This window comes from Lithobates pipiens, unplaced genomic scaffold, assembly GCF_037356315.1.
Source record: "Lithobates pipiens isolate NorthernLeopardFrog02 unplaced genomic scaffold, aLitPip1_a1.2 Scaffold_25, whole genome shotgun sequence".
NCBI classification, from domain to species: Eukaryota; Metazoa; Chordata; class Amphibia; order Anura; family Ranidae; genus Lithobates; species Lithobates pipiens.
This window is the reverse complement of record NW_027507787.1, coordinates 61,655,143-61,675,090: the sequence shown is the minus strand read 5'-3', so window position 1 is coordinate 61,675,090 and position 19,948 is coordinate 61,655,143. Positions and strand designations below refer to the sequence as shown.

At 41.4% G+C, this 19,948-nt stretch overlaps 1 protein-coding gene across 1 annotated transcript in view; it reads right to left on the bottom strand.

Moving 5' to 3' along the window:
• Positions 1-220: 220 nt before the first annotated feature.
• The window catches only part of SYNPO2L (synaptopodin 2 like), a 170,059-nt gene continuing 150,331 nt past the window's right edge, over positions 221-19,948 (bottom strand). Inside the window, exon 4 of the mRNA XM_077454552.1 lies at positions 221-6,068. Within this exon, the coding sequence (XP_077310678.1) occupies positions 3,880-6,068 (2,189 nt within the window). The 3' untranslated portion in view covers positions 221-3,879. The remainder of the gene's footprint in view (positions 6,069-19,948) is intronic.

The window sequence follows — 19,948 nt, the reverse complement described above, 5'->3', positions numbered from 1 at the left end:
TACATCCTACAAGGTAATACCCTATGCAGCTGGCTGTGCCTTGGCGATTAATGGAGGTGTCTCATAGAGCTGGAGATGCCTAAGAGTATGCTCATATATTTTAAGACATAAATGCATAGGCAAGTATTTCTAAAGTGTGTATTTGTTCTCGTTTTGAAACCTTTTGTTAGTTCCTTAGAAAATTCAGAATCAGTGCTCTGTTCAAAAATAAGAATACTCCTTTTCTTTGGATAAAAGTTTATTGAATACTTTATGAATCCATATCTAGTAGCACTAGGCAGTAAATAACGCATATTCTAATAACCTTCTATGTCTCCAATTTGGCTTCCACTTCATTTCCAGGTCCACTTGTCGGTTCGAAATTCAATCTGAGAACTAATAAACTAATAGGTCTTATTCAGATTGAAAGAACTTGTGCAATTACAAGAAGTAAGGAGTGGAAACAAAAAAAAATAGCTCTCATCGTTCATCCTACATTTCTTCCCAAACAAAGGAATCTTTTCCTTTAACAAAGCCTGGTCAGTCATAAACCTCTTCCAGTTCCGAATTCCAAAGTCTCTTCTAAAACATCTTCTCTAACAGTCCAAAGGCTTGAAGGATCTGATAGACATCATCAGCTTCCAACTCATGCCCTTTAACCTTACTATTACTTTCATGCACATCAAAAACATTTTATACTTATTCAGAACAATCCTTTCAAAGGTTAGTTAATTGACCAAACTGCCCTCTTTGTGTATACCATTCCAGTGTATTACTGTAGAAGGTTAGAGGGGTGATTATAAAAATTCTGATGTTTTATGGAATACCACCAATTACAGACTTTGACAAGATCAGAAATTGTGAGTCCAGCTGCAGACGTACGTGCCTCTGGTATATTCTTTGTGGTGCAGAACAAAGTCCTTTTTTAATCTAAATGTGACAGTTAAAAATAAATTACAATATTCAAAGGCACAACCTCCATTTTAATGTATTTGAGTTCAGCAGTATATGTTTGGAAGTTTGGTCTAAAATGATAGTGCATATATAGCTCGATGAGCACAGCTATTACATTCCCTAAATGTAAGAGATTAACCATTTTGAACAGTTTTTTAAAAGCTGGGATAGATGTTTATGTGCAAATTATCCAATGGATTTACATGACAGCCAGGCATTTTCAGAAGGAAAGGTCAGCAATGACAGCTTATATTTATTTTAAATGGATAAAACAGCTGAGGGAATGTCAAAACAGCATATGATCAATCAAATTATGCATTAATTAAAAACAAAAATCTCTGCGCCAATTCATCTTGCAACATGTGCATTTGCAAGCAGTGTTAGGTCAGACATGATCACATGCAACTGAAATAAAATTTGTATACTTTATTTACGATTTAGTGCGGTAACATTATAAATAGTAAGCCTATTGTTGTCACAATACTTTTTGGTAACAAATCAGTTGCATCAGGTCACATTTAAGATTAAACCTATTGTCAAGCCATTTTTTCATACCTCAAATGCAGTCTAAGCCCTTGTACACACGGTCGGACATTCCGACAACAAAATCCGTCGGATTTGTGATGACGTTATTTCGTTACGACTGGACTACGTTCAGGCTAGTAGCCAATAGCTTTGGTCTAGGAATTTAATCTGAGCAGGCGTGGTACTTTGTCTGATCGGAATTCTCTACACACAATCGGACAAAGTCCGATTTGATCATGTTGTTGGAAAGTTTTATAGCCCAGCTCTAAAACTTTGTCCGTCGGATATTCCGACGGAAACAGTCCGATGGAGCCCACACACAGTCGGACATTTTGCGTCGGAATGTCCGACCGTGTGTACAAGGGCTAACAACTATACATAGGTGAAATATATGTAAGGATATTATTTTTCATGCCAAATGACTCCTGTTCTGAGATTTATACAGCTCTGCAACACAGACTGTCTAGCAGGGTATGAGACTTGATTTTTGCTCTGCTGCTGCTCTAATACACTTACAGTTCTTATTTCTACCCCAACCTGTGACTGGACAGTGAAAGGATCAGCAGAAGAATGATGAGCTTATCTCTCTGTCACTCTGCTTTCTGCTATTAGCACATCCCTTGTTAGTGCATTGCACTGGCATTTTAAGCAGTTTTTTTCTCATTCAGTCTGAGCTCAGTTGTACAGGGACTGCAAGAGACTTATAAGTCAAATTCAGGTACTTATAAAAATTACATCTAAAAAATAATACATTTGAGTATATAATGTGAGTACATGGTAGCACTAACTGCCTGGAATGCAGCTGTAATTGTTTTATAAAAAGTAAGAATTAATTCAAACTTTATGACAGTTTAAATAATTTTGATTGAAGTTTGCTACATTTGCTTTGAACCTCATTGAAGTCTTTTGGTGAAGAATCATTAAGAATACATTCTGGCAATTTGTAGGACTAATAAGCCATTTTTGCATAAAAGGCATAGGAAGTCAGGAACTACTGAGGGGTAAGGGGGGATGAAGCATGTACCAATACCTAAATAAAAAAAAAACTAAACTAAAAAACAATAGGTTTTTCCCTATTTTTGGCTGCAAACATGAACATTTTGGGGGCAAACATTGACAATTTTTAAACCTCGCAAATCATGGTGATTCAAAATGAAGCCATGGCAGTGGCAAACCCGACATGTCTCCCTATTGACCACATACTACAATATCTCCATTCAGTGCTATGTTACATAACTAAGATTAATTTAAAAAAAAAAATGTAAAAATTACCTTTTACTTAAGTAATTAAGGATGATTTGCACTGAAAAAAAATCTCTCTTGATTTATTAACACCTGTTTATTACATATATCCTTATCATTTTAGTACAATGGGTGTGGAATAAAGAGCTGGACAGCACCAACTTACTAAATGCAGCTCCACACTACACAGAGCTGTGCTGAAACCTACACACACAGAGCTGGGATCATTAGTATGACTACAATAAACATTTAAAAGTTGACTTATGATTAGTTTCTGTAGGCCAAACAAATCAATATTATTTGCACAAAGTATTTTAAAAAGCCCCAAGACATGTATAAACAAGACATTTGCCCTCAGTAAATAAGAAGTTAAACTTTGTACACAAATGCCTTGTATATATTTGACATATGAAGCCACAAAATACTGTGATGTAGCAAATGTGTTAATTAGACATGCACTTCAAGTTCAAACAAGGTAACATGCAGTTCTGACTTCAGCTATGATTCTTAAGAAATTGAAAAAAAAAATTACACCAACACAACAATATAGTTACTTGATATTTCAGGTTTGGTGCAGAACACCAACGTTAATTCCCAATATTCTAGCCTGGGAAAAGATGTAGAATCTGCATGTATGTCTTATTTACCGACTGAGTTATTTTTGCACTTGTGTTAAAAGTTCATTCTGATCACCAAATGTCATTTTTTTTTTTTTTTTTTTTACGGTGGTATGACAGAAAACATATTCCTTAATTAAACCCCTTATGGGTTAATGCACCCACCTTCTATCACAGTAGACATAATGTCCCCATTTGTGTTCAACCCTTTCAAAGTGCATGCTCATTCTTTAAGGCGTTTTCCATTACATTCCTGTTACATTCTGTACATTTCAAAATTAACTTTTTGTATTTTTGTATTTATATTTTTCATTCAGGTTATAGTTCATCTTCATTTTTCAAACTGTAATCCATCAAAGGGTATTTCTGACCATTCATATGTATTTCAACTTGTTTAGTTTCTTGACATTGATGTACAATGTACATTGGTGTCTCAAAAGAAAGAAGCAAGGAGTGCACACGTGTTATTCTGCCTATGCATGTTACAAAACAGCTAAGCAACAGAACTTCCAACAACATTTTACTAAAGGGCAAAAAACATCTGAGATGATGATCTGCAAAATTAGAAGTGAACTCGGGCTGGTCTCCACACATTAGGCTGCATTCCTGTTTTTGCTGCAGAAAACCTGGGTTTTGGCACCTGGATTCTAGAAATTGATGCTCTGGGGTTGGTGACAGAACTTATAGGACTTAGAACTGTAGAAGCATGATAATTCTCATGTGGAGATTCCAGGATAGGATAATGACATTGTGCAGGGCCAGAAACATTGGCAGGCGTAGGCTGACTAGTTAAATCAGTTCTCCAAACTGGTTCTGCAAGTGTTGTTGCAGACCGGGGGGCTAGCACAGTTGGAGTCATGTTTATAGATGATGACATTGGAGTTGGAGTTGAGAAGCGCTTAATCTCATGAGCTCTAGTTTTCACAGGAATTTGTCTGCCTTGACTCGCAGAGAGATTTGGTTTTGGGTTATCCTGGCTAGAAGAATCAGCAAAACAGAACATTGCCGGATTGAGCTGGTAAGGCTGATGACGCATAAAATCAATAGCTTGCATTCTTGGCTTTCCACTAGCTCCTTTTTTCACTTTGCTTTCTACTTTTCCCCCTTGAGATTTTGAGGCTGCTAATGGATAAAATGGAGACACCAAAGGATTGTATGCAATTGGAGGCGGTGCACGAATATTTGATGAATATTTCCAAGAGGAGGGAAGAGATGGAGTTGGTGAGGGTGTTCTTGGCCTTGAGTTAGGTCTGGATTGAGATCTGCGTTCTGAATCTACCACAAATTTGTCCACACGGCTTTGTCGTTTTGCAAACAACTCTGCTCCTTTACCTTTCAGCAGGGGTAAATCTGGGCATCCATTTACAAATTCTTCTACAGGTGTTTTTAAAATGGGTTTTGGAGCCACAGGTGGAGGAACTTTATTTTTTCGTGCTGAAGACTGCATAAAATTGCAAGCTTCAGCTCCTAAGCTAAGAAAATCTTCTTCTGGGCCAGACTCAAATCCTGTGGCATGTTGCGGTTTGTCATCAAGGTTCTGAACCATAGTCAAAAGTTCTGGGTTAGGTTGGTACTTCTTCTCCTCTTTTTTAACAAACATCTGTTTCCTGCCCCCTCTTTTTCGGGCATCATTTAAGATACCAGTGCGCCCAGCAGGGACAGAGATTTTTTGTTCTCTTGAAGTTCCAGATTCTGGTGATTGGACTGCTGGTGCCAAGTAAGAGGATGTGTGACTTGTAGGGCTAATATACTGTGATGCTGTAGGTATCACTGGGGCTGCTGGAGCATTAGGTACAATATTTGATTGTGACGTAATTGCTGGTGGTCCTGGTGGCCGTGAAGGAGATGACAGATATATTGAAGCAGTAGTAGTCCGTGGTGTTCCTGCTGCTGGAATATAAAGAGATGCAACTGAGCTAACTGGAGTTTTTTGAGGACTTACAGATATATCAGGTGTAAATGGTGTGAATGGGGGAGGAGCAATATTTTGCACTGGTACGCTTTCATTTTTTTTTACTGGCATAGGATTAAATATAACTGATGAGGCTAAAGAACGTTGTCCAACTTGACCAGGAGTAAATGGTCGTGCAGACCTGTTGAAGATTGCAATTCCAGAGGCTGGTGACTGGATATTACCAGCTTGTGGAACCAGAGTGTGAGCGGGGGCTAGTGATATCTGTGCACTTGTCACTTTGATGTTCTCTGAGCCTTGAGCCTGCTGGCCTCTTTCTAAATTAACCTGATGGTTGACATTTCCATTGACCATTGACTTCCGAGGAGGGGCAATGGGGGTCTTTTGAAGAATCTGAGGGTTTTGTGCTGAAATATTTTCAACAGCATGTTCTGATTTTTGCCTTTGCAGTTCAAACAATGCTGCACCTTTGCCAGATGCCTCACTCAGACCTTTTTCTTCTGGATGTTCATGTTCCATCTTTGGCTTTTCAATATCAAGATATGTGCTATCCCAATCAGAATTGTTTGTTAGACTACGTGCATCAGAAAAGCCTTCCTCATCAAATTCCGATTCACTTGTTGGAAGGACACCGTCTTCGTCTTCAATGTATCGATCTTCGTCTACACTTCCGTAACTAACAAGGGTATATTTCTTTGCTCTTTGCCTTCTTTTCTTAAACATAAGAACCCCCTTTGAGTGGGGATTTGGAGCATCAGTTAGCAAAGATGCAATGGTTCTACATTTGGTTCTAGCTTCTTTTACATTTTTCTCCTGGGCACTTTCACTACGATGAAGTTCTGAAAGAGAACATAAGAAAACAATTGCTTAGTAGCTATTCTTATGAAATGAATACTATACATTTTTATGAATTGTAATATCAACAATAATGTTAGCACTCCATTTAAAAGCAGGTTCCATCGATTTTTTTTCCTATGTCCTGGGGAAATGTGTATATTTTGTTGTCCTGGAATCAGGGCCAGATTTCTGAATATCCAACATAGGTCATGACCCAGAGCAGCAGGACTTTCAGGGCAGCCTAACTCTGTACACATAGAACCACACATGTAGCAAAGTAAGGTGCAATTTTGCCATACTCTTCATCATTTGTAGACATAATGATGCAGAGTAATCTCTTTCAGTTTTTAATCCCTGGCACTAGCCTACTTTGTGTGCTAGTGTAACATCTAATCTTGTTAGCGTGTTTCTGGGTGAGAGTGGGTGGCACAAGACAGTTGGCGAAAGTGCAGAGAGGATTATTCCAGCCCTGTCTAGGATAGTCACAGATTTTTACAGGCTTGGTGTCATTTTATACATAAAAGACCTGCTGTATTTTGGGTTTGCTAAAACATATGATCAGTTGATAAGCATACTGGAAGGCTCAAGCATGGGAAGTTTTTAAATGATAATACAAGGGTCAAAGTAATGCTGCGTACACACGACCGGACTTTCCAGCAGACTAGGTCCGACGGTCTTCCCGACGGACATTCGGCCGAGTTCCGACGAACTTTCAGAACGAACGGACTTGGCCACACACAAATGGACTAAGTCCATTTGAAAGTCCGTTAGTTTTTAACATAATGACGTAAACGGGACTAGACAAGGAAGTTCAATAGCTAGTAGCCAATAGCTTCCCTTGCATTGTATTTGGTCCGTCGGACCAGCACACAGACGAACGGTTTTCCCGATTTTAGTCCGTCGGAATTGATAGATTTGAAACATGTTCTATTTCTAGGTCCGTCTGATTTATGTTTTGAAAAACGATCGGACTAGCCCACACATGATCGGATTGTCTGACGGACTAATCCCTTCGGACCTAGTCTGCCGGAAAGTCCTGTCCTGTGTATGTGGCATTAGAGCTGTACAATACATATTCGTTTACATACTCATATACACATGAGCATGAATACCGAAATATATGTGAACACTGGAGAGAGAATCAGACTTTTAATTCCCAGATCATTACATCATTCAATCACCTTTTAATTATATGGCTAACTTTTGGCATAAAGCAAACCACTCTGAAAGTATTATTAAAAATCACAACTCCCTTAAAGTCACTGTGAAGGTAATATAGGGGGATTGCACTACATCTGAGGTCTGTCTTTGGGTATACTAACGAACGTTTTTTTTAAATGGTTATTTTCTCGGCTTTACTGGGGTTTCAAACAAGCACAGGTGTGCATTATTTGTAAAACGTACTACTCCCTTAAGTTGTCCTACTGAAATAATACACTCTATTTCGGCTGTGCATATGTTGCCTGGAGATTTGGCAATGTAAGTGGCATTACTAAAAGGAGAAATGGCATGCTGTATTTATATCATATAACGATGAGTGTACTGGTCATGAATTCTGACCTATGAAGATATTTGAACCTTTTAAAAAACAAATTCTAAATATCTTTTCATGAGTATCTTTTCAAATGAGTTGATTTTACCTATATGTTTTGATATGTGCTGAGAAATAAGCAATTTTTGAAATCTTTGTATTTTTATTTTTTAGTTTTTTATAATGATGCATTCATTGCTGAAAGCAACGTTTTTGTCCCTATTAGCTGATGACAGAAGAACACCTATACAACACCTATATAACTGCAGTTCCTTAAAGAGGAACTGCAGTCTGCTCACATAATTTGTAATAAAACATCTTTGCCATTCTGAAGCTTCCCTCCAATCACTTTGCATATTATTTTATATATACTATGATTCTGTACTTGCCAAATATGCTGCAGAAATCTCTCTCCAATGAGTCTGGCTGCAATTATTTTAACTGTGGGCAGCTGAAGCTGCTGCCTGTTCACTTCCTGGATTTACACAGACACAGAGGCACACCTTCAGCTCTGTAGCTCTCATTGGCCATCTTATGACTCTCCCCCCCAGCTTCCTGGCAAACTCTCACCTAGAGTGAGAGAGCTGTGCATGATGTCGTAAGCCTAGGCTTTTTTATCAGACGAGAAACAGGAAGTGAGCTGTATAAGGTATTTACTGGCAGAAAATCTTTTTTTACTATCCAAGGTTAAAACAATGACAGAAGATTTAATAAATGGAAAGATGAAAAAATGACTGAAGTTCCACTTTAAATGTACATAAAAACATTCTAAATTGTAAAATGTATCTAATTTTGTACAGATATGGTTAGGATCAGCACTATTATTATTATTCAATAGCAAAAACCCTGTAATGTATAACTTTCTGTGTAAAATAAACCATAGCTGTGCCCTGGAAACAAGCAAGGGCATGACATATATTAACTATAGCTTTCTACCGCAGTTTTGGAATAATACAAACAAATAAAAAAAATCAAGCAAAAATATAAAAATCATAAAAAATGGTTATAAAAATACATTCTGAAAAGTTGATATAATTTATTGTACTGTGAACAAATGTGGACTAAATTTCTTCAGATGCTTTGTATTATACTACAAAAAAAGAATATAAAACTTTTATTAAGCTTAAAGATCTATCTGTAACTTTCACAATGATCACCACACAGAATGGGATTTTAATCTAGTCAAAGTGAGTATTACGACAACCAGGAATGTGTTACTATCAACTAAAGCAAATCAACCCACTTTAAATGCACTTCTCTTACCAAGCTCTTCACATTGTCAAGCCAGTCACTCAACACCCATGCCTTCAATTTATAACGTGAGCCATGACAAATTAAAAATGTTCAATACTAAAAATATTAACCTATTCATTAAGATCATTTGCTCTGTACTAACTTTCACTCTAAACAAACAGTAAGTATAAGCAGATAAAAGAACAAATTCTGGTTTGTAGCTGAATACATTATTTTACAAGTAGGAGACGTGAATTACCTGCATAGAGATTATCTGTGCTGTGATAGGAAGATACCGGTGAATCAGGCATGACACATGCACCATTAGAGTAACAATGTTCCATATAGAGCTGACAGGGGACAAGTACACTCCGAGCTGGAGCCAAACCAAAGTAGGAAAATCTCCCCAGCTCTGCACTGCCCTTTCTACAAGCCTTTTTAAGTCCCCACTTTTGTCTTCCCTGGCATAGCTGTTGGCTTCACTGGCTTGCAGTAACCGATGAGGTCACAGAGTCTATTTTTAAGTGCTAGGGCTTATCACTGGACTGGGCTATGGACATTGTCACCTGTCACTTCAGCTATGTTCCTCTTTGCCTGTGATTAAGTTAGAAAGAAATATTTTCTCCCAGCAGTAATTCTTCTCCCCTCTTCCCCTTTAAACGGAGCGTGAAACAATGATATGTATTCCGGTCTGGAAACATTAGGTCAATGCACTTAAAATACTATAGTTATCCATAAAGGCCCAGATAGAAAATCAGTATTCCTTTTAGCTTAGCCAAACAGAAGAGTAGAAACATGCAAGTAGTTAGATGGCTATTGAAGAAACCTCATTAAACTTTGGTTTAGTATATGCAGCCATAATTAGATTGATAAGGGAAGATTTATTAAGGAAGTATTTGTTAGTGATTCTGCATTCACTCTAAAGACCAAATCAAGGGCAGATACATTTTTTTTAAATACATGACTTTTCAGTGCACATGATTGGATAATTGTGATTTCAGAAAGATGTACTCCTTTAGTAAACCAACTTTTCTGTCTTCTAACTAGCTGCCATGTAATCGAATATAAATACTATTTTTGTGAGGAAATATTCATTTTCAATCTGGCTTGATCTATTAAGGTCTGTCCCAGGAAATTACAGTACATATTAGCTAAAAGTAGGATTGTCCCAAAGGGGAACTGAACTTTGAAATCTGTACACAAAAGTGTTAGGCAGAGGGCAAAGGACTAGTCACCACTATTACATGTGGTCCCCCTGCAGCTGGTATCACTTACAATGGGGGTGATTTACAAAAGCCGTGCTCCATCAGTAGAGGCGCACGGCGAGGCTCAACGCACATTTCCATATTTATGACAAGGTGTGCAGGTAACAGAGCTTGAATCCCTCATTTACTATAGCGATCTCAGCGCATGGGAGAATGCAATCTGTGCGCCACTATGGACATGGGGCATAGCATCTCCAATTCAATATTAACAGAATATGGAGGTGCCAATATTATGGGGTGATGTGAGGAACAAATATGTCCAAAATAGAATGAGAAAGTAACTTTTTTTAGAGAAAGTCTGCTATGCTTGCAAGTTTAGAACTGCATGAGATCAATGTAAGCAGCTCTTGCACTCCTTCACATGAGTTTGTTCATTGTGCGGCCAAAATCTTAGTAAATGTTACGCAACGTACATGCAATTGCATGGGTTGAACGGACGACTCTACTTTTTTTAAGGAGATTTGCACACAGGTCATGTTAACATGTTACGTTGCCAACAAGAGACATATCTTGTTAAAATTATGTAAAAAGCCTCTTGCTCCTCTAGCTCCTCCTAAAAAGGGCATTTAACCATCTCCCTCTAATGCATATGATTTCCTTGGGCTAGCTTTTGCTTTTAAAGGTGAACTCCATACTCCATTCTCCAATGCTCTTGTCTCCCCCTCTAATCCCTTGGATTTCCATGGGCTAGCTTTTGTTTTTAAAGGGGAACTGCACGCTCCACTCCATTCTCAAACGGCTGTGAGCTGCCTTCACCAGTCCAAACCACATCCTTTTTCAGAACATATAACAGGGCCAGCTAGGAAAGGGGTGAGAAGAGCAATCACCCAACCCCTTCCTGAACCATACAAGTCCTCATGCACTCAACAAAGCTGGATGCCTTTGGGGCATGTTGGGCTCAGCCCAATACCAACCACAAAGCACCTTGTATCCACTAGTTTAAAGGGGCTGTCCACATTCTGTAAAGCCCCCTGCCTGCAGCCCCCCCACAATATGGGAACAAGGTGGTTGACTTTTGGGGTGCCCGAGCCCCTCCTGCCCCCAAGCATCCACCACCCTCTCATGGGCTGGCTTGCTGTGTGTTTGTTAGTATGTGGGAGGGGCGCAATATTTTTTTCATTTAGGGTGGTATTTTTCACATGGGGGTTTTCATTTTAAGCTTTAACAGACCCAAATGGTCTTATATGTATTCGGGGGGCAGGATATTTATGGTTTTGGGTTAAAATCTTGCAGATGCAATGTAGATATGTAAGTTTTCTCTAAAGCCATACACCTTTGAAGCAGCATTTTGGATATATGCTACGAGATGCACCACTTTACAGGCAGAGTAAGCCCCTGCAACTGCCAACCCCAGCATGGTTGTCTGGGGTCTGAGTACCTAGGTGAGCAGAGGAATGCTTCCATGTGTATTTCTCCTTTGGGGTGTACCAAGATGGCTTCAGATGACGCACTTCCGGTGACGCTGCAAGATGGCACCAAAACTGAAAGTTGTGTGACGCATTTCCAGTCACCGAGTCTTTTTCATTTAAAGGACTGGCTCGATATGTCATGCTGCTGGGGATGTACTGCTAGGATTACAGCACTATAAGCAGACAGTGTTCAGCATCTACAGATCGCTCTCCTGCCTGGCTCACGTCATCCTCGTTATGGATGCTGAGGACACCCCTGAGGATGGAGCACCCGCTCAAACTGACCCAGAGGCTACATCCAGGTCCAGTACTACCCCCATGATTAGTACCTCTCTTACTGTTAATTGAGAGCTATTAGGGCCAGGGATGGATTTAAGGAGAAAGTGTCAGTTTATTTGCCTTTATTATTTAGATTTTTTTCTCCTAGGTTGACAAGCCTGTTAAGAGAAAATGTGGGAACTGTAGATCTAAGATAGCTGTAGAAAACTATTGTGTGAGACTTTTATTTCTTCAGTGACAGGAGCTAATTCTGTTTCTATGGTTTCCATGAAAGAAGTAGTTTCTTCCTTTCAGTCCTTTAACAATAGATTAGCAGGGTTAGGTTCTTCCCCTTTAACAGCTGTGACAGTGTCCTAGGTCCCTTCGGTCTCGGTGAGGTCTCTACCTCCCTTAGTTTTAGAGAGCGTGAGTTCGCGGGCGGTCTCTGACCCAGAGGAGGGGGAGAACTCGGACTCTACATCTGGCGAGGAGTCCACGTCAAAGGTTGAGGAGACTGCTAACATGGCCAGATTTCTATTCCCAACTGAAGATATTGAGAAACTGTTGAAAGCAGTTTATACTTCTGAGCAGAATGAGTCACCGCAGCAGACTCAGTCGGTTCAGGATATAGAATGTACAGGGATCTTCAGGGGCGTAAGCCTAAGTGTTTTCCTGTATGCCAGTCGCTTAAGGAAATGGTCCTGTCTGAATGGAAAGAACCTGAGAGAAGGTTGTTCCAATATAGAGGGCAAAGGAGGATGTTTTCCTTTCAGTCGGATGTTGAGGAAATGTTTTTCAAATGTCCCAGGCTGGATGCTCCTATGTCACAAGTGTCTAAAAAATCAATCTCTCATTTGAAGACTCTGGTGTGCTTAAGGATCAGATGGATAGGAAAGCTGACACTTTACTCTGTAAAGCCTGGGAGGCTTCAGCCTTTCTTAGTCCAGCCCTGGCATCCACATGTATAGCTAGGAATCTAGATGTATGGGTCCATAGGCTAGATGACTTTCTCTCCCCCAACACACCAATGGAGGAGGTCAGGGAATCTCTCCCCCTGATTGCCAAATCAGTGGCTTTTCTGGAAGACGCAGAGGCAGACTCAGTTAGGTCGGTGGCCAAAATGTCAGCTCTGATCAATTGTTCTAGATGAGCAATCGGGTTAAAATCCTGGGAGGGGGATCTACCCTCCAAAAATAAGCTTTGTGGTATCCCCTTTGAAGGCAAACTTTTATTTGGTTTGGCTTTAGAGGAAGTACTATCTCATTCTTTGGAAAAGGGTAAGCGTTTTCTGTCTCAGAAGGTTAAGCCCCAAAGTAAGAGGCCATTTTGTATTTTTCGGAACAAAGCTAATTTCAAGACAGGGGGTCAGCAGGCCAAGAAAAAGTGGTAATTTAGCAGACAAAGCTAAAGGGGCACTCTTTGCTCCTTCAGCCCTGACCAAAAACTTTCAGTGACGCTAGGTCAGGGGTAGGGGGAAGGCTGACCCGGTTCGTCAAGGAATGGGCAGAGATCACAGAAAATCCTTTTATCCTCAAGATCATAGAAGAGGGTTACAGGTTGAAGTTCAATCTCCCTCTTCCCCAGAGGTTTTTTCTCACTCGGCTTCCCAGAGACCAAGAGAGACGGGCAGGGCATGTTAGATCTGATTTCCCTTTGGGAATCACAAGGGGTTATTTCCCGTTCCGAAGATCAGAAATTCCAAGGGTTTTATTCTTATGTTTTCCTGGTAAGAGAGGCATCCGGAGGATTTCGGATAGTTGTCAATCTAAGCCTCCTGAACAGATTCTTAATTTACAGGCATTTACGGATAGTAAGCATTTACTCACTCAGAAATCTGTTGTTGCCAGAGGGATTCATGGTAACCCTGGATCTTCAGGACGCTTACCTTTATGTACCAATATGCCAGGATCATCAGAGATTCTTGAGGTTTGTGATCCTCATGGAAAACGTCCCATGTCATTGGCAGTTCAATGCCCTTCCTTTTGGTCTCTCGGCAGCCCTAAGAATCTTTATGAAGATCATGGCCGAAGTACTGGCCCGTACTCGAACGACTTTTGATCTTTGCCCAAGAGAAAGAGAACCTTGGTCAGGATCTGAGAAGTTCTGCAGACCTTTCAAAGATTGGGTTGGAAAGTCAATCTGCAGAAGTCTGCTCCAGTTCCCTCCCAGAGTCGTCTCTTTTTCAGGTACCTGATAGACTCAGTCGCTCAAAAGATTTTTCTACCAGAGGATAAGATCTCCAAGATCCTTCTCTCTGTGCAGAGTTTCAAGTGCCTTCCCCATGCCTCCCTTCATCAAATAATGCAGCTGTTGGGCTTGATGACTGCAGCAATCCCGGGAGGGCCCAGGGTCAAATTGCATTCCTGGTCCCTTCAGGCATTTCTTCTGCGTTATTGGGATCACAGAAAAGCCTCTTTGGATCAGTTCATACATCTTCCAGGAGACGATTCTCTCAATCTGTCCTGGTGGGAGCGGCCGGAACATCTGCAGGTAGGGAAGGCTTGGGACCAGCATTCCCCAATAAAGATTAACACAGATGCCTGCCTGTGGGATTGCGGAGCTCACTCAGAAGACTGGCAGGCTCAGGGAGCCTGGCAGCCAGAGGAAGCAGCCCAATCTTGAAACTTCAGGGAGCTGTTAGCGGTAGGAAAGGCTTTAGTTGCTTGAAAACAAGGGTTCGTGCAAGGAATCTGTTGATTTTTTTGGACAATGCCTCGACAGTGGCTTACTTCAACAAATAGAGGGGTACTTGCTCAGACAGTCTGCTAGTATTAAGTCAGGAGATACTTTCCTGGGCGGAAGACAATGTTTCCTCAATCAGGGAGGTCCACATCAGTGGGACGACGAATGTCCTGACAGATTATCTGAGCAGAGTCAATATCAGCTCCAGCAGTTGGAAGCTGAACCAGGAAACCTTCTGGGAGTTAGTTGTAAGGTGGGGGATGCCCAAAGTGGATTTGTTTGCATCCACCCACAACAGGAAGCTTCCAGCTTACTTTTCCCTGGAGGGAGAAATGGAGTCCCTAGGGACAGATGCGCTCTCTCTCCAGTGGAGCTTTTCCCTACCCTATGTCTTTCCTTCGTTTCCACTATTGCCTCTGGTAGTCCGGAAAATTGTGCAGAAACAAGCAGAGGTAATTCTGATTGCTCCATGGTGGCCCAGGAGGAGTTGGCTCTCTGCACTGAGAGCACTTTCTATAGAGCCTCCCTGGTCTCTGCCAGAGAGAAGAGACCTGCACTGCCAGGGACCAGTACTCCATCCAAGCCCTCAGATTTACTGTTTGACAGCTTGGAGGCTGAGTGGCGCATCCTACAATTAAAAGGATGTTCAGTTAGGGTTATTGAGACTATTCTAGACAGCCATAAATTAGTCACAAGGAAGATTTATGGTAAAGTTTGGAAGACCTTTGTAGCCTGGCAAAAAAGTGCTGGAGTGGACTCGTTTTCTATCCCATGTGTTTTGGATTTTTTACAGAAGGGGGGTGGAAAAGGGGCTTGCTGTAAGAACTCTTAAGGTTTAAGTTGCTGCTCTGTTTCTGTTCATGGAAAAAAAGACTAGCAGAGGAGCCATTGATTAAAAGATTCCTCTCAGCTAGGGCTAGATGTACACCTAGACTCATTAAGCAGGTCCCCCCCTGGGACTGGTCATTGGTGTTGAATGCTTTTACCAGAGCCCCTTTTCAGCCACTTAATGAGGCCTCTTTGAAATTAGTTACTTTAAAGATGGCTTTTCTTTTGGCCATTAGTTCAGCGAGAAGGATTTCTAAATTTAGAATCTCTCGTGTAAAGATCCTTTCCTAAGAATTTTAGCTGACAGGGTAGTAATTAGGCCTGACTCTTTGTATTTACCCAATGTTTCGTCTGAGTTTCACAGATCCCAGGAGGTAGTTCTTCCTAGCTTTTGTTCCTCCCCCAGAAATTCGCAGGAAAGATTTTGTTTCTTAGATGTCTTCTGCATTATTTAGAAATATCGAGTGAGCTTAGAAAAGCTTTCCAATTACTAATTTCTTTTAGTGGCCCCAAAAAGGGTTCCAAGGCATCCAGGGGTTCCATTGCCAGATGTATTAGAGAAGCTATTTGTGAAGCCTACATATCTTTAGGGCAATCCTCTCCTACCAGAGTTGGGGCTCACTCTACTAGATATTTACAAAGCTGCTGTCTGGTCCACCTCTCATGCATTCATCAGGCATTATAGAGTACAGATGCTCTCCAGCCAGGACCTCTCCTTTGGAAGGAAAGTGCTTCAGGCTGTCGTTCCTCCCTAAGGTATAGAATCTTGCTTATCCTCTCAAGTAGCTGTCCTGGAAGATGAAGGGGGAAAACCCTCGTTAGACTTACCAGTAATGGTATTTTCCATGAATCTTCCAGAACAGCACCTATATTCTCAACCTATTCTTTATTCACTGATCCCTTTAATTTAACTTGGTGGTGGTGTGTTAATGAGTTTCTAATATTCCTCTTCCTAGTTCACTTTTGGTGGAGGTTCACTTGATCTTCATACAACTGAGTGTCAGAGGAGAGGGAGGGGCTTTTTAAATTGTGTCTGGTTTGTGCTTCCTGTAGAAGGCAGAGTACCTGTCCTGGAAGATTCGTGGAAATACCATTACCGGTAAATCTAATGGGGGTGTTTGTGTGTTTTATAGCATGTGTTTTCAATTGCCTCATTAGCACACAAACCTATGTTATATAAAGATTGCACATATCATTCTTTATCTTTCCCTGAAAAGAGGTGTGTGTGTTTTGTTTATTTTATTTTTTTGGGAGGGATATTTTTCTCTAAAATAATTTTGATGTTGTCAATGTTTGTTGTTTGTAGGTTGTTAGTTTGACTTTGATTTAATTGTCTGTGCTGCATTATTTTGCTAAATCTTCCTCAAGATGTTGTGACTAATAAATGTTTAAATCCTTAAGATTTTGTGGGTGCAGTCCTTTTAACTCCTGTTACTTTCCTCTGCAAAATGGTCAGACCTCAAAACCATATTCTGTTAGCGTCTCAAATTAACATACATGTGTTTTTTGCTTTCCTTGCTCTTTTCTTGTTCACCAATAAAATGTGTAGCACATTTTTATGTTTTATGTGTTTTGTTAATAATTTGTTTTGCAGATGCATGCTCAATCCAAGTAATGCATTTTACACTCCCCCTTAAACAATTTTCATACAACAGATTTCCCAGCTGCTGCTTAACTAGGCTGATTGACATGGCAAAACAAAAAAAGGTATGCTTTGTCTAAAAGCTATTTTCCTGGTGCCTTCATGGTAGTATATGCATGGATTGTGCATATGCTGCCATGGATAGGCACCAAGAAAGGAAAATTACAGAGAGGTAAGTATTTCATTTTCCATTTTAGTGCAGTGGTTCTCAGCCTCAGTCCTCAAGTACCCCTGACAGGACATGTTATGGGAATTTATCTTAGCTAAAATAGCTGTCCAAAATACCAAGCCATTGACTGTGCAAGATGAAAGAAAACATATCTGGTTCCCGGAAGCGGTGGCCAGCACACAGGAATGACATCACGTCCCTCCAGGAAGCTGCTTGTACTGCTGCTAATTTCTTCCCACCACCATGCCACGCTCACTGTTCTCTGAGGAAGAGATAATCCTTATTTGCAAATTAAGATAATTGTTTATTTATTTTATATGGGGTGGTGTGTGTGTGGGTCATGTGTGTATGTCTAAATGATTTGGTCTCAAAACACACACGCCTACTTCCTATGTACAGATTCACTTCCGGGTCAATATATATTGCTTCCTGCTTCAGTGTGTGTGTATATATAGATATATCTATAGATGTAGGTTCTTGTGTCCACCAGCATAGAGAAGTTGGGTAGATGCCACACTCCCAATTCTGGAGGCATAATAATGGTCTAGCACAGGGGTCTTCAAACTACGGCCCTCCAGTTGTTCAGGAACTACAATTCTCATCATGCCTAGTCATGTCAGTTCAGCAACAGCTGGAGAGCCGTAGTTTGAAGATTCCTGATCACTCTAGCATGTCTTGAAAAAGTTTTTTTTTCATGTGCCTTGTATAATGCCCAATGAATATCGTTAGGAAAATACAAGTGGTCATGGCCAATCTACATTCCAAACTTTGGCACTTAAGATGGTCTTGAACTATGCAATCTGATTGGCCAAACTGTACAACTTGATATTTAGGCAAAATAGGTAATAGTCGACTGAATTTCCAGCCCCTCCTGAAAACCTTTACCTCAGACCTGGAGAGATGGTCAAATTTGGCAACCTCCTGGTTTGGAAGATGTAATGTGCTCAAAATCAACGTAATGCCGTGGCTTCTATACCTTATGCAAGCCTTGCCTGTACGGATTCCCCAATCGTTCTTTAAGGCCCTGCGATCCATCTTTGTCAGATATGTATGGCAAGGCAAGCCACCTAGGCTCAGCAGAGCCTTACTGCTTAGACCTAAACACAGTGGTGGGGTTGGACTCCCGGACCCGGCATGGTACTATACAGCTGTCCATATGAACAGGACGGTTGACTGGTGCAGACACTTGGAGGATAAGCTGTGGGTTCGTCTTGAGCGAGAGTCCATACCCTTCCCTATTGGGGGATTACCCTGGAGTGGACCTGGCTGTATAGGGGTAACGCTGGCGCACCCCCTTATTGAGCCTACGTTAAGGGAACTAGCCAGATACTTCACCCTGGTGGGAGTGCCCAGCTTTCCCTCACCCATGACTCCTATTATTGGACACCCGCACTTTGAGCCCGGTACGGCAGACAAGTCCTTTCGCCTCAATCAAGTCCAAGATCTGATAAGTGCTTCTCACTTTCTAGGCTCGAGGGCATGGAAGAATGTCCTGACTATGTACGAGACGCTGGGGAACACTGCCATGGGCAGGTGGAAACTGTCCCATCAGAAATCTTTACCCAACAGTGATTGTTTCCGCAGACCCTTGACACCATTCGAAGAACTGTGTCTGGGTGAGGGGCCGATCCGTGGGTCTCTTTCCCACTCGTATTTGATTCTACTGGACCATTTATCTCAGGAAGACCCACCGTTTATCGGAAAGGTTTATCGGAAAGTGGGAGAGGGACCTTAATGTCAAGTTCTCGACAGAACAAAAGACTCGTGTGCTTCTTTTTGCGCACAAGTCATCTTTGTGCAGCAAGTACCAAGAAATCACGTATAAGATTTTGGCTCGCTGGTACAGGACTCCCACAGTCATGGCAGCCATGTTTCCTGGGCACAGCCCACGATGCTGGAGATGCGACGCGCATGCGGGTACGCTGCTTCATATATTCTGGGAGTGGCCGCAGCTGACCCATTTCTGGGGACAGGTCCTCAGGATCATACTTTACCTAACAGCCATTGATCTTAGAGATAATCCATCGGCGATCTTCCTTAACCTGACCCCACTTTTGGGTAAGAAATACCGTAAGTCACTATTAAAACACCTCCTGAATGCAGCCAGGGCATGTATACCTAGTATGTGGAAGCAGTAGTCCTCCCCGACAGTGTGTTAGTGGTTTGCGAGAGTTTGCGACATCTATCGAATGGAACAGCTTACATCATCCCTGAGTGATAGGGAGGAGGAACACACCGCTCGATGGATGCCTTGGAGCCTGTTCAGGTATTCCGATGAATACAGAACTTATTTGTGAGCTTTGACAAGAGAGCAGAGAGACAGACCCGGTCTGGGAAAACCACCGGAGTCCTCCCAGTCTTTCTCTCGCCCTGAGAACCGCTCTGCTCCACCCTATCTTCTTTGTTCCCTTCCTGCCTTTTGGCCCTGCTTACCCCCCTTTTCTTTACCTCTTTACCCTCCTCTCCCCCTCCCTTTCCCTTTCCCTTACCCCCCAATCCCAATAAAAATAACTGTTGATTGCCAGGACTTTATCGTACTATTTACCCAGTTTTCTTGCCAAAGACTGTCGGACCTGGGAGTGGCCCCCGGCTGGGCTTTCCACTATGAGAAAGATGTTCAGCCATTGACGGAGACCCATCTGGGTCGGCCTAGGGGGGACCACTCCGAGAGCTGCTTTAGCATAGAGGAGAGTACTGAGCGCGAGGATCACAGAAGAAACTTGGTATTATGGCCTTAGTTAATCTAGGACTGATACTGATGTAATGTGATAAGCTACCAAATGTCCCCCACGAAGTGCTGAATGTATTTTTCGATGCTATAGAGAATTGGATGACTTCTGTTTTTTTTTACAGTCTGCCTCTGTA